This window comes from Ovis canadensis, chromosome 3 (assembly GCF_042477335.2).
Source record: "Ovis canadensis isolate MfBH-ARS-UI-01 breed Bighorn chromosome 3, ARS-UI_OviCan_v2, whole genome shotgun sequence".
NCBI classification, from domain to species: Eukaryota; Metazoa; Chordata; class Mammalia; order Artiodactyla; family Bovidae; genus Ovis; species Ovis canadensis.
The window spans coordinates 12,599,180-12,614,016 of NC_091247.1; the positions used below are offsets into that span (position 1 = coordinate 12,599,180).

Here is a 14,837-nt window from a genome sequence, read left to right on the forward strand (position 1 = left end):
CCTTTTAACACTTGGTGCATGTACTAATTTGTAATTTAATATCTTCTAGCCACTAGAGCTTATATGTGAAAAGTCTATAGGTACTTGTAATAGACCTTTGGGCGCTGGGGAGGCCTTGAGACGAGTAATGGAGTGTTTGGCATCTGGAATTCTACTTCCTGGTAAGGGTTTCAAACTCTGGAGGCAGAAGAATCAGAACAATTTCATTTAAATTTAGTTTTCTATTATGTGCTAAGTTTGTCCTCTACACAGGAAAATGATGTGTAGGAGTTGTTTTGCTTTGAATTTTTTCAACTAGAAGTGTCATAAAACTCTTTGAATAATTGTAATTTATGTTTTATATGTACTAACATAAAAGGTACTAATAAGATACTGTGTCTGCTATGAAGTTGCTTTACCCAGAACTCTGAATTTGAAAATGGTTAAGTTAAAATGTATGACGTTCATTATGTTTGCAGTCTGGTGTTTAATTTGGAAAAATTAAATTTGGTCTTTTTTTTCCATATATAATCCCTTAAAAGATTTGGGGTGATTCATCATGCTGTTTCTAAATTCTTAGAGTTAAGACCCAATTTTGACCTTAGATATACAAATGACTTCTAGTAAAATAAGGACATTTAAATGCTAACATATTGAAAATAAGTGTCCATTTTACTTCATTTAATTCAGCAGACTTTTAACCTTGTTCTTTTAGGTTTTGTTTTTTATTTCTTTTCTTTTTCCTCTCCATTCTTTTCTTTCTATTTTGTGTTAGTTTATTGAATTCTAAGTTCAATTCTGAATGGTACTGGTTTTTGTTTTTTTTTTTGCCTTTGCCAAAGGGGGTCCTGGTCTTCATGATCCTTGTGAGCGAGATCCAACAGATGCTCTGAGCTATATGACCATCCAGCAAAAAGAAGATATTACCCACAGTGCACAGGTAGGAGATGGGCCCTATGACTGTGGTCTCTTAGAAGGAATATCATGTAATTATTTAAAAACTTTTTTTCTTGCCTTCTGTTGGGGACTTTTGTCAATAATAGCATTTGATGAATGTGTTTTTAGCTAGATGTTCTAAGGGCTTTATGAATGAAAAATTTTAATAAATATAATCTTTTTTTCTTTAGCATGCACTCAGACTATCAGCCTTCGGTCAGATTTATAAAGTGCTGGAGATGGACCCCCTTCCATCTAGTAAGCCTTTTCAGAAATATTCCTGGTCAGTTACTGATAAAGAAGGTGAGTATAAATATTTTGTATTGGGGTTGCATGTGGGCAGTGATGGAGATGGTCGTGAAATGTTTCTCTTGTTAGAGCTGAGAGCATTTTAAGTTTTTAACCCAAGTCATATATAAGAGCCTTTACTGCTTTTCTTCATTTTCTTCTGTCCCATCAGTGACTTCAACTAGCTTTCATTTTTTCTTTCTAATGACAAACTCATTTGGCTATTGTTGATCAGATTCCATTACTGCATAGACATAGGGACGGCACTCTGAGAACCCTTGGTCTGAAGTGAAGAGAAAAGTCACAAGCTAGGAGGAGATGTCATGGTCAGTCATCAGTTTGATGATCTTGTCTTGCTTGGAAGTGTTATGTAACCAAGAAAGAAAACATAAGCATAATATAGGAGAAAAATATATTGGAAAATTCAGAACTGTCTTCCATTTGTTGTAGTCTGTGTGAACTCAGAGTTTTAGCAGAAAGAGCACAGGCTTTAGTGTCAGTATGACCTGGTTCCCCTCACAGTGCCCCTGCTCACTAGCTTTAGGCCTTGAGCAATTAGTTCATCTCTTGCCTTGTGGGTATTACTCCCACTTTATTAGCTATTGTTAGATTATATGCCCAGCTCAGTGCTTGGAAACAGTAGATACTCAAATGTGAATCTTCTTATTCTCATCATGCCACAAAAAACCTCCCTCCCTCTTTTCCTCCCTCTCTCTGCTATTATGCTAGAAGGTGGGATGTTTAACACCAGTTATTTTCACCTATGGCATCCCACCTACCACGAATGATACTATTCTGATAAATTTTTTATGACAAAAATAGTGCAGTGGCCCAATTTGTTTATTCAAAGAACAGAATTCCAGTATGTCTAAACACTTTTCAGGGAGTCTACCAAGTCAAAATTATTTCATAATAATATTAAAGCTTTTTTTTTTTACCCATTTCTGCTCTTTCATGTGTTTACAGTTTTCTAAGAAGCTGCATATGACTTGTGATGGCATCATCACTATGATGCTAATGAATTTTTTGTATTAAAATTTTTGTCTTAATTTCTAATATGCCAACTGTTGATTGACACTACGCACAAAACAAAGTTCTTTGGGTGCTCAGTAATTTTTTAAGAGGATAAAGTGGTTCTGAGACTGAAAAGTTTGAGCATCACTGCCTTCTGTTGTAAATTCCTCAGGGGTAAGGAATCCTCCAGAGCTCACCACAGAGCTATTACAAACCAATTCTCAATAAATGTTTGTGGAATGATAGCCATTTTCTTGCAGAGAGTGCTCACTCAGCAGCATTTTTGAAAGAGATTCACATAACCATGTCTGTAGATTGAATGACTCAATAGAAATTTCATATATATTTGTAGATTCTTAGAGTTAATGATGAAAAATTTTATTTTAGTCACTGAATTCATAGTAGTTCTTCTGGTTTTATGTTTTGTCTTTTACTGGATAGTAAAAGTTTATTGTTATGTGACTTAGACTTCTTTTAACTTTAGAGTTAAAGTTCTCAAGAGTTTGGGAACTGCTGGTCTGTTAATTTATAGCTTAAAATAGAACTGACAGTTGGTGTTTCCATTTGAGTCCTATCAGTTACTAGCTGCATGGCTTGGCCATAAGGTGAGGGAGTCAAGGCTGTTGCCTCCAGATGTGAGCTGCATTGTTCTTCATGCTTTCATGTTTTTAGCACCTGGCTTTTAAACTTTATTCTTAGAATTCTTGGTGATTTCAATATGCATCTAGATGATTTTTTTCTTTAGAATTCTGACTTCTTAATTCCTTGACATCCTCTCTAACCAGTATTTTCTACTTCGTCTCAGGTGTGCATTTTGAGGACATATCCTAGATCTAGTCTTCAGTATATATGCTTGTGCCCTCTCCCTAATTCATTCTCAAAACTCCCACATTGTAACTGCCTCTAGTTGTCATAATGTCTAGTACTCTGCTCCAATTCTTGATACTCATCATTGATTCTGTTAACTTCTCACAGTGCTTCACCTTCCTCATGTTCTCACTTCTGTCACGTCTCTGCTTATAGTCACGTGGTCTGTCATTATGATCACTCCCTAGCATATACCTTCTTTGTTGATCCTGTCTTCCCGGCAACTCTGGTTGAAATCCAACTCTTTCCCTACGCCAGGTTGTTAGACATCATTGAAGAAAAACATACTTGGACATCTTAACTCTTTTCGCTTTAAGTTTCAGACATTAACCTTAAGTAGACTATTTGTGTTGGCTGGCAATTCTCTTGTAAGTTCTAGAGTTCTCCAGTTTTCCTAGACAGGTGTCAAACATCTTCTGTTACATTACACTTTTCTCCCCAGCCCTCCTTCTCAACTGATGACCTTGTTTGCTTGAAGTCCCTCCACTTAACTTTCCTTCCCTTGACTGGGAAAAGCCCAGCTTTTCTACTCATTCACTATATCACATCCCCTTTTGCCTATAGATGGACATCATCCTAGCAATTCTTTCTTTTTTCACCAGCATGAATTCCTCCTTTTCTGCTGAACCATTCTCATCAGCATGAAAACCTACTCTAACATCTCTCATTTGAAAAACAAAGCTAAACTCCCCCTTGGTTCTGCAACCTTCTCCAACAGGAAGAAGCTGCTCCCTTTTATAGGAGTACTTTTGGAAAGAGTGGCCTGTTGTTTCTTTTTCCTTTTCCTCACTTTCTTGAAAGCTTAATTCTAACCAAACTTTCTTCCTCATCTCTCTGAGTCTCTCCTGTGACCTTTTCAGCAACACTGGACACAGGTGAACACTTTCTCTGCTATAATTAGTTATATATAGAAAAGTATAAGATCAGTTCAGTCTCTCAGTTGTGTCATTAAAAAAGTAATTATTTAAAAATTCCATATAATCATCCTAGTTAAGAAACAGAACGTTGTCAGCTTCTCAGAAACATTTATTTATCCTAAAACATCACTTTCCTGCTCCTTGAACTACTGATTTTTGATAATATTCTTGATTTTCTTTAAAGCTTTTCCACTTTTGTATGCTTTCGTAATTTAGTTTGCAATTGCCTAGAACTTTATAGAAGTAAAATCCTACTGAATTCAATCTTCCGTGACTGGCGTCTTTCTGTCCAGTGTTGTTTGGGATACTTTCATGTTACTGCATACAGTCATAGTTCATTTTATACTTACACAGTGTCCATTATGAATATGCTGTAGCTTAGCCATTGTACTTCGGAAAGACATTAGGCTTCTTTTTATTTTTTGGCAGCCACCCACATTGTTGCTGGGAGCTTACTTATATGTGCCTTCTAGAGTACAGATGTAGGAATTACTGTGGACCAGTATATGGTCTAGGAAGTGGTACACATAGCAATTTATATTCCTACCAGAAGTGTATGAGAATTCCTGTTGTTTTATATCCTCAACAACATTTGCTATTGTCTGACATGAAGTACTATTTTTCATTTGACTTCCGGGTCATTACTTTGTCATGGATCTTTACACCACTGTTCTTTCCTCAGCTGCCTTTGTTTTTTCTTATCTTCCTGATTTCGAATAGTAAAGTATCCTGGGTGCAGACCTCAGACCATTTTTCTTTATTTACCCCTGTTTAGACTCTTTCAAAGACGTCATCTAGTTCCTTGTCTTGAAATACCTTCTATTCACTGTAGATTCCCAAGTTTACGTTCTCACTCTAGACTCCCAGCCCTTGACCTCAGCCCTCCCTATCTAAATGTCTCAGTGTTTCCACATAGATATCTCAAGACAGCTCACACTTCAGATGTCCTGTCCTTACTCTCCTTCTCACCTGTTTCCCATAGTTATCACCATCCCAGACGTTGGAAACTACCCATCTCCGTTCTCAGGCCCAAACCCTTCACCCTTGAATCTTCTCTTTCTTTCACCCACGTGCACATCATCAGCAAACCTGGCTGTTTTACTTTAAAAGTGTGTCTGGTATTCAGCTCTTTAACTTCTTCACTGCTGCCGTCCTGGCCTAAGTTGCACTTGTGATTTCTTGCCTTTGTTATTGTCTGTCTTCTGTGCCTGGTCTTCTTGCCCATCTTATCTGTTCTCAGTTAAGCAGCAGTTTTCTTTTTGTTGTTCCCCTTATTATCTATAATTACAGATTCATAGGAAATTGCTAAGATTGTACAGAGATGTCCCATGGAACCTTCACCTGGTTTCTCCCAGTCATTACATCTTATGTAACTATAGGAGAATATGGAAACCAAGAAATTGACATTTATACAATGTGGATATAGGTTTTATGCCACTTTATCACATGTGTAGATTTGTGTAACCCCCATGGCAGTCAAGACACAGACGATTTCATCACCACAGAGAACTCGTGTATGCGGCCCATTTAGAGCAATACCACACCTCTTCCTTCAGCCATCCGCAAGCCTTGGAGTGAAAGTCACTCAGTCGTGTCTGACTCTTTGCAAGTAGGAGTGGGTAGCCTTTCCCTTCTCAAGGGAATCTTCCCAGCCCAGGGATCGAACCCAGGTCTCCCACATTGCAGGCGGATTCTTTACCAGCTGAGCCACAAGGGAAGCCCTCAAGCCTTGGAAACTACTGATTTTGTTACTTCAAGAATTTTATATCAATGAAGTTATCTTTATGTGATTTTTTGAGATCCTCATCTCCCCACTTAGCATGATACTTTTGTGACCCATCCAAGTTGTTGTCACATGTCAATAGTTTATTCCTTTTTACTGTTAAGTAGGATTCTGTGCCACAGATGAACCAGAGTTTGGTTAAGTCATGTACCTATTGAAGGACATTTTGTTTGTCTCTCAGTTCAGTTCAGTCCAGTCCAGTCGCTCAGTCGTTTCTGACTCTTTGACACCCCATGAATCGCAGCAGGCCAGGCCTCCCTGTCCATCACCAACTCCCTGAGTTCGCTCAGACTCACGTCCATTGAGTCAGTGATGCCATCCAGCCATCTCATCCTCTGTCGTCCCCTTTTCCTCCTGCCCCAACCCCTCCCAGCATCAGAGTCTTTTCCAATGAGTCAACTCTTCCCATGAGGTGGCCAGAGTACTGGAGTTTCAGCTTTAGCCTCATTCCTTCCAAAGAAATCCCAGGGCTGATCTCCTTGAGAATGGACTGGTTGGATCTCCTTGCAGTCCAAGGGACTCTCAAGAGTCTTCTCCAACATCACAGTTCAAAAGCGTCAATTCTTCAGCACTCAGCTTTCTTCACAGTCCAACTCTTACATCCATACATGACCACAGGAAAAACCATAGCCTTGACTAGACGGACCTTTGTTGGCAAAGTAATGTCTCTGCCTTTCAATCTACTAACTAGGTTGGTCATAACTTTTTCTTCCAAGGAGTAAGCGTCTTTAAATTTCATGGCTGCAGTCGCCATCTGCAGTGATTTTGGAGCCCCAAAAATAAAGTCTACTGTTTCCCCATCTATTTCCCATGAAGTGATGGGATCAGATGCCGTGATCTTCGTTTTCTGAATGTTGAGCTTTAAGCAAACTTTCTCACTCTCCGCTTTCGCTTTCATCAAGGGGCTTTTTAGTTCCTCGTCAGTTTCTCCCATAAGGGTGGTGTCATCTGCATATCTGAGGTTATTGATATTTCTCCGAGCAATCTTGAGTCCAGCTTGTGCTTCCTCCAGCCCAGCGTTTCTCATGATGTACTCTGCATATAAGTTAAATAAGCAGTGTGACAGTATACAGCCTTGACGGACTCCTTTTCCTATTTGGAACCAGTCTGTTGTTCCATGTCCAGTTCTAACTGTTGCTTCCTGACCTGCATATAGGTTTCTCAAGAGGCAGGTCAGGTGGTCTGGTATTCCCATCTCTTTCAGAATTTTCCAGTTTCTTGTGATCCACACAGTCAAAGGCTTTGGCATAGTTAGTAAAGCAGAAATAGATGTTTTTCTGGAACTCTCTTGCTTTTTCCATGATCCAGTGGATGTTGGCGATTTGATCTCTGGTTCCTCTGCCTATTATAAAACCAGCTTGAACATCAGGAAGTTCACGGTTCACGTATTGCTGAAGCCTGGCTTCTAGAATTTTGAGCATTACTTTACCAGCGTGTAAGATGAGTGCAATTGTGCGGTAGCTTGAGCATTCTTTGGCATTCCCTTTCTTTGGGATTGGAATGAAAACTGACCTTTTCCAGTCCTGTGGCCACTGCTGAGTTTTCCAAATGTGCTGGCATATTGAGTGCAGCACTTTCACAGCATCATCTTCCAGGATTTGAAATAGCTCAAGTGGAATTCCATCACCTCCACTAGCTTTGTTCGTAGTGACTATGCTTTTTAAGACCCACTTGACTTCACATTCCAGGATGTCTGGCTCTAGGTGAGTGAATACATCATCGTGATTATCTTGGTCTTGAAGATCTTTTTTGTACAGTTCTTCTGTGTATTCTTGCCACCTCTTCTTAATTGTTTGTCTCTAGTTTTTGACAATTACAAAGAAAGATGCTATGAACAACCTTGTGTGGGTTTTTGTGAGCAGATCATAGAAACACAGGTTTTTGTGTGTCAGATTAATCGACAGTTTCCCTTTGTTGTAATGTTTTGTCCAATTTTGGCTCTAATGTTTTGCAGGCCTCTTAAAATTAGTTGAGAAGATTCTGTCCTTCTTTTTCTGTTCCTTGGAAGAGATTATGTAATATTGATGTTATTTTTTCCTTAAATGTTTGGAAGAATCTACCAGTGAAACCATTTGGGTGTGAGATTTTCTATTGGAAAGGTTTTAACTTAAGGATCTAATTTCCTTAATGTGTATCAGGTTATCTTCTTATGAGAGTTTTGGTAAATTGTGTTTGTCTAGGAATTTGTTCATTTCATCTAAATTTAAATATAATGTAGTTTATAAGATCCTCTTCTTAGTGTCTGCAATATTGATGCCCTCTTTTATACATTTTTGTACCTTCTTTTTTTCCTGATCATTCTCACTACAGATTTGTCAGTTTTTAAAAAGAAATCAGCTTTTGTGTTTGTTGATCATCTCCTGGCATATGCTTGTATTTTATTTCATTGCTTTCTGTTCTTATCCTTTGTTCTTCCTTACTATGTCCTTTGGGTTTAATTTGCTGTTCTTTTAAGAAAAATTTTGAGGTGAATACATTATTAGTGTTTAGCCTCTTATATTATCATATACACTATTAAGACTGTTTTCTGTTATGCCCAGATTTATGTGCATTGTATTCTTTTTACATTAGTATTTTCATTATCAGTTGGCTAAAACTATTTTTTAATTTTCCCTTGTTACCATTTTTTTGACACATAAGCTATTTAAATGTCATCACTTAATTTCCAGACAAATGAAGATTTTTCTAGTTAATCTCTATTTTTACTGTGACCTGAGAACATGCTTTGTGTGATTCCCTTGCTCTGCACCCTGTCAAGTTTGGCCTTGGAGTACAAAATGAAACAGGGCAAAGGCTAAGAGTTTTGCCAAGAGAACACACTGGTCATAACAAACATCTTCCAGCAACACAAGAGACGACTCTACACATGGACATCACCTGATGGTCAACATTGAAATCAGATTAATTATATTCTTTGCGGCAGAAGATGATGAAACTCTATATAGTCAGCAAAAATAAGACCGAGAGCTGACTGTGGCTCAGATCATGAACTCCTTATTGCCAAATTCAGACTGAAATTGAAGAAAGTAGGGAAAACCACTAGACCATTCAGGTATGACCTAAATCAAATCCCTTACAACTATACAGAGGAAGTGACAAGTAAATTCAAGGGATTAGATCTGATAGAGTGCCTGGAGAACTATGGACAGAGGTTTGTGATATTGTATAGGAGGCAATGAGCAAGACCATCCTCAAGGAAAAGAAATGCAAGAAGGCAAAATGGTTATCTGAGGAGGCCTTACAAATAGCTGTGGATAGAAGAGAAGTGAAAGGCAAAGGAGAAAAGGAAAGATATACCCATCTGAATGCAGAATTCCAAAGAATAGCAAGGAGAGATAAGAAAGCTTTCCTCAGCGATCAATGCAAAGAAATAGAGGAAAACAATAGAATGGGAAAGACTAGAGATCTCGTCAAGAAATTAGAGATACCAAAGGAAAACTTCATGTAAAGATGGGCATAATAAAGGACAGAAATGGTATGGACCTAACAGAAGCAGAAGATATTAAGAAGAGGTAGCAAGAATACACAGAAGAACTGTAACAGAAAGATCGTGACCCAGACAACTACAGAGGTTTCATCACTCACCTGGAACCAGGCATCTTGGAGTGTGACGTCAAGTGGGCTCTAGGATGCATCACTGCAAACAAAGCTAATGGAGGTGAGGCAATTCCAGTTGAGCTATTTCAAATCCTGAAAGCTGATGTTGTGAAAGTGCTGTACTCAGTATGCCAGCAGATCTGGAAATCTCAGCAGTAGTCACAGGACTGGAAAAGGTCAGTTTTTCTTCCATTCCCAAAGAATGTTCAAACTACTGTACAGTTACACTCATTTCACATACTAACAAAGTAATGCTCAAAATTCTCCAAGCTATGCTTCAGCAGTTCGTGAATCAAGAACTTCCAGATTTTCAAGCTGGATTTAGAAAAGGCAGAGGAACCAGAGATCAAATTGCCAACATCCATTGGATCATCAAAACAGAAAAGAAAGTTTCTGAAAAACATCCACTTCTGCTTTAATGACTATACCAAAGCGTTTGACTGTGTGGATCACAACAAACTGTGGAAAATTCTTCAAGAGATTGGAATACCAGACTACCTTGTCTACCCCCTGAGAAATCTGTATGCAGGTAAGGAAGCAACAGTTAGAACTGGGCATGGGACAATGAACTGGTTCCAAACTGGGAAAGGAATATGTCAAGGCTGTGTATTGTCACCCTGCTTATTTAACTTCTTTGCAGAGTACATCATGTGAAATGGCAGACTGGATGAAGCACAAGCTGGAATCAAGATTGCTGGGGGAAATATCAATAACCTTAGATATGCAGATGACACCACCCTTATGGCAGAAATCGAAGAGGGACTGAAGAGCCTCTTAATGAAAGTGAAAGAGGAGAGTGAAAAAGCTGGCTTAAAATTAAGCATTCAAAAAACTAAGTTCATGGCATCTGGTCCCATAATGTCATGGCAAATGGATGGGGAAACAATGGAAACAGTGAGAGACTTTATTTTTTTGGGGGGGCTCCAAAGTGATTGTACATGTTGACTCCAGCTATGAAATTGAAAGACGCTTGCTCCTTGGAAGAAAAGCTGTGACCAACTTAAACAGTGTATTAAAAAACAGAGACATTACTTTGCTGACAAAGGTACGTCTAGTCAAAACTATGGTTTTTCCAGTAGTCATGTAAGGATGTGAGAGTTGGACTCTAAAGAAAGCTGAGTGCTGAAGAATTGATGCTTTCAAACTATGTTGTTGGAGAAGACTCTTGAGAGTCCCTTGGATTGCAGGAGATCAAACCAGTCAATCCTAAAGGAAATCAGTCCTAAATATTCATTGGAAGGACTAACGCTGAAGCTGAAATTCTAATACTTTGGCCACCTGATGCAAAGAACTGACTCACTGGAAAAGACCCTGATGCTGGGAAAGATTGAAGGCAGGAGGAGTAGAGGATGACAGAGTATGAGATGGTTGGATGGCATCACCGACTCCATGGACATGAGTTTGAAAAGCTTTGGGAGTTGGTAATGGACAGGGATGCCTAGTGTGCTGCAGTCCATGGGGATGCAAAGAGTCGGATACGACCGAGCAACTGAGCTGAACTTGGTATCTCTTGAAAGTTAGTTTATGGCTCAGCACATGGTCAGTTTTTATAAATGATTCACACTTTGAAACAGTGTGTAAGGTCTACAGTTGGTAGAGTCAGAATATTCTTTACATGTCAGGTCATATTTGATCATTATGTTGCTTAAATCTTATACATCTGTAGTATAATTTTTTAAAACTTTATTCTTAATTATTGAAGTAGGTATGTCAGTTCCCCTCAATTACGGATTGTCTGTTTCCTATTGTAGGTCTTTCAGTTTTTAATTTCTAGAATCTTAGCTTTTCTAGCTTTAGATACTATGGCAGAAATTCTTCTTGATGTCGTTTCTTTTTGAGAAGTCCGATCATTCTCTTTAATACAGTTTGTTTATGAAAGAATGCTTCATCATCAGTGTGTTTTAGAATATCTTGTCTTTCCATGTGTTTTTGTTTTGAGTCCTGGAGATGTAAATTGAAAAATTTTAGAATTTAAAGACTAGAGTAATGATTCCGTCCTTCAGGGAGGATTTATATATCTTTCTGGGCTAGTGGAATTGGCAATCTGGATCATACTAATGGAATTGGGCATTTTGGTGATTTGAAGCTGGGCCTCAATCCTTGTGAAATGCAGACTATTTCGACTTCATTTACTTCCCACATATGGCACTGGAGAGGGCCACCCCACTGTGTGGGAAATTCACAAGGCCTTCTTCTTTTGGAGGTCCTTGAGGTTCAATTTTTGATCCCTGAGACCTGGGTGCTATTAAAAGTACTCCGAAAAAAAAAAAAAAAGTACTCTGTTCAGAACTTACCATTACTTGAAGGGGAGGGATTGTTACAGAGTTTGGAATTGACATGTACACACGGCTATATTTAAAATAAATAATGAACAAGAATCTTTTGTTTAACAAAAATGGAGAGAGGACAAGAGAATGATACAGATGAGATGAGATTGGCCACATGTTGATAATTCTTGAAGCTAATTGATGGATTCATGGGAATTTATTATACTACTCTTTACACTTTTGTAAGTGTTTGAAATTTTCCATAATAAAAAAAGTTTTTTAAGAAGTGCTCTGTTCAGTTCTTAGTGGCTTCTTCTAGGGGTGGAAGACACCTCCAAAGGAAATGTGGCCCCCAGCGCAAGGCTTCCTTCATCTCCTGGACCTTGACTCCATAGTTCATAATTGCACAGAAGCAGATATTTATCCTGCGTTGGGTCCAGCTTTTCTAATTACTCTCGTCAGGAAGTCTGTTTCCATTGACTTACTTTCTCATACTAGAAGTGGAACTTTTGTATTTTCCAAAAGTTCGTCTGGTGAGTTAGTGGCAGTTAAGGTTGAGAATTTCTACTCCTGCTCATCATGTTTTCTGGACCCGTCGTTGTTCATGCCACTCCACCACTCAGGCCTTTATGCTCTTTCTTAGTATGTTCCTGCTGGAAGACGTTTGTAGTGGAGTTTTGTCTTCTTGGGGCTCTTTCCCCAAACAGCTGAATTTTCTTTGCTTCAAGTCTTTGTCAGTTAACTACCTTATCTATAAGTGATACCTTTCTGATGGCACCACATGTTAAAAAATCGCAGCACCTGCTCTCCAGTAAGTCTTTAACTTTTCTCCATTGTGCCCGGGACCAGATGACATGCTGGGCTTAGGCTCCGGCACCAGGTGTGCACACGCTCTCTAAAAACAGGGAAGTTGTTTTGTTCTCAGTGTCTAGCATCTAAAGTTATCCTGAACATAGAAATATGCTCTATTAATATTTGTTGCTGGATAAATACATGAATGAAATTGTAAGAATGATGAAGTACAGACTTCATAGGATGCTTGTGAGAATTAAATAAATTAATTCATATAAAGTATTAAGAACAGTGCCAGGCATATGGTAAGCCCTCACCTGTTGGTTTTTTTTTGTATTTTAATTTTTTAAAAATTATTTATTTTTTAATATAAATTTATTTATTTTAATTGGAGGCTAATTACTTTACAATATTGTATTGGTTTTGCCATACATCAACATGAACCTGCCACGGGTGTACGCGTGTTCCCCAACCTGAACCCCCCCACCTGTTGTTTTTAAAAATTGTTGCCTCTCAAATGACCATTTCTTGTTTCTAGGTACTGTATGTATTGAGAACAGCGTGTTTTTTTGTAAGGCATGCTCTCCACACCCGTTACTATTATGATTAGCTCCAGATTTTACAGCCCTTGTCCAGTAGCAGGGATGGTAGAATGGAGCTTAATCCATGCAAACTTCATGTAGCTGGAGATTTTAGGGAACAGATCTGTACGTTTAAGCCAGCTAGTGAATTCCAGGCAGAGAGCAGCTTTTAATGCAACTTAATGAGTGGGAGAGTGATTGAATAGACGTTGTTCCTTTTTAACTTTGTCTCTTGAAGACTGCATTCTGGAAGACTAGCATATATACAGTTTTATGTAATGCAGATGAAATACAATACTAAGCATATATAAGTAGATATTGCCGTCTGTTGAAGAGAGAACATCAAGATTGATTGACCTGAGTAGTAGGTATTGACTCAAGCAAATGCTGAAGTCAGTGTTTACCCGAAGGGATCATAAATCTTGATGATCAGAGAATATGTAGTTATCTCCAAGAAGTATCTGGAAACATTATGGCATTATTTTTTTTTTTTTTTTGGCATGAATCTTTTGAGCATAACTTTTCTTTAGGAAACCTGACAACCAGCTTTTAAGGTGAAAACACAGAGAGGTCTTTTAAGGTAATTGGACAGGTTGATAAGCTTTTCTCTGATTGTTTTTGTTTTGGACAATAAAGCTCCTCCTTTATGACTGCCACTGTTATTAACTAGTTGCTTTATCTAAGAAATTGATAATATTAGTTTTTAGTTTTTGTTCCATACCCATTATATTGTTTCTAAGTCTTGTTAGTTTATAAGATACAAGGTAAGCAAAAAATATCTTTGACCTTCCTAGAGCACTAAAGAAACACAACGTGTCTGACACGACTCCATATGACACTTTATATTTCTGCTGTCATAGAAACATAAAAAATTGAGATGAGAGAGAAGCTGAAGAAAACTTAATGAGATGAACTGTAAATAAAATCTTGAATAGGAATTTGAATGGGCAGGCAGAATTATTTTGTAGTATGAGAAATAATCAGATTTCCAAAAGCATGAGATTTTAACATGTTGACTTGAAAAATTTATATAATAAATGTTAACTTAGAGAAATATTTAAAAAGACATAAGTGAAAATAAATCTTACTACCAGAGATAACTTCTTTTAACATTTTGATATATACTATTTATGCATATACAGTTGTGAATATATGCATAGATATTTGTATGAATATATTTGAATAAATGGAAAAATAAATATAAGAAGGGTTAATATTGTTTCATGAAGATTCAGTTAATAGTTTTTGCTATTACAAGATTATAAAATTACTGCAGATAGTGGTTGCAGCCATGGAATTAAAAGACACTTGCTCCTTGGAAGAAAAGGTATGACCAACCTAGACAGCATATTAAAAAGCAGAGACATTACTTTGCCAACAAAGGTCTGTCTAGTCAAAGCTATGCTTTTTCCCAGTAGTCATGTATGGATGTGAGATTTGGACCATAAAGAAAGCTGAGCACCAGAGAATTGATGCTTTTGAACTGTGTTGTTGGAGAAGACTCTTGAGAGTCCCTTGGACTGCAAGGAGATCCAGCCAGTCCATCCTAAAGGAAATCAGTCCTGAATATTCATTGGAGGAATTGATGCTAAAGCTGTAGCTCCAATGCTTTGGCCACCTGATGCGAGGAACCAACTCATTGGAAAAGACCCTGATGCTGGGAGGAATTGAGGCGGGAGGAGAAGGGAAGGACAGAGGATGAGATGGTTGGATGGCATCACCCACTCAATGGACAGGAGTTTGAGCAAGCTCCGTGAGTTGGTGATCAACAGGGAAGCCTGGCATGCTGCAGTCCGTGGGGTTGCAAAGAGTTGGA

The 14,837-nt window shown here is 38.2% G+C and overlaps 1 protein-coding gene across 13 annotated transcripts in view; it reads left to right on the forward strand.

Annotated features, from left to right (window-relative positions):
• Positions 1-14,837, forward strand: part of STRBP (spermatid perinuclear RNA binding protein) — a 167,699-nt gene that overhangs the window by 124,433 nt on the left and 28,429 nt on the right. For all 13 annotated transcript variants that reach the window (XM_069582487.1, XM_069582493.1, XM_069582489.1 and 10 more), the window contains 3 exons: positions 50-161; positions 822-919; positions 1,107-1,218. In XM_069582487.1, the coding sequence (XP_069438588.1) occupies positions 50-161; positions 822-919; positions 1,107-1,218 (322 nt within the window). The remainder of the gene's footprint in view (positions 1-49; positions 162-821; positions 920-1,106; positions 1,219-14,837) is intronic.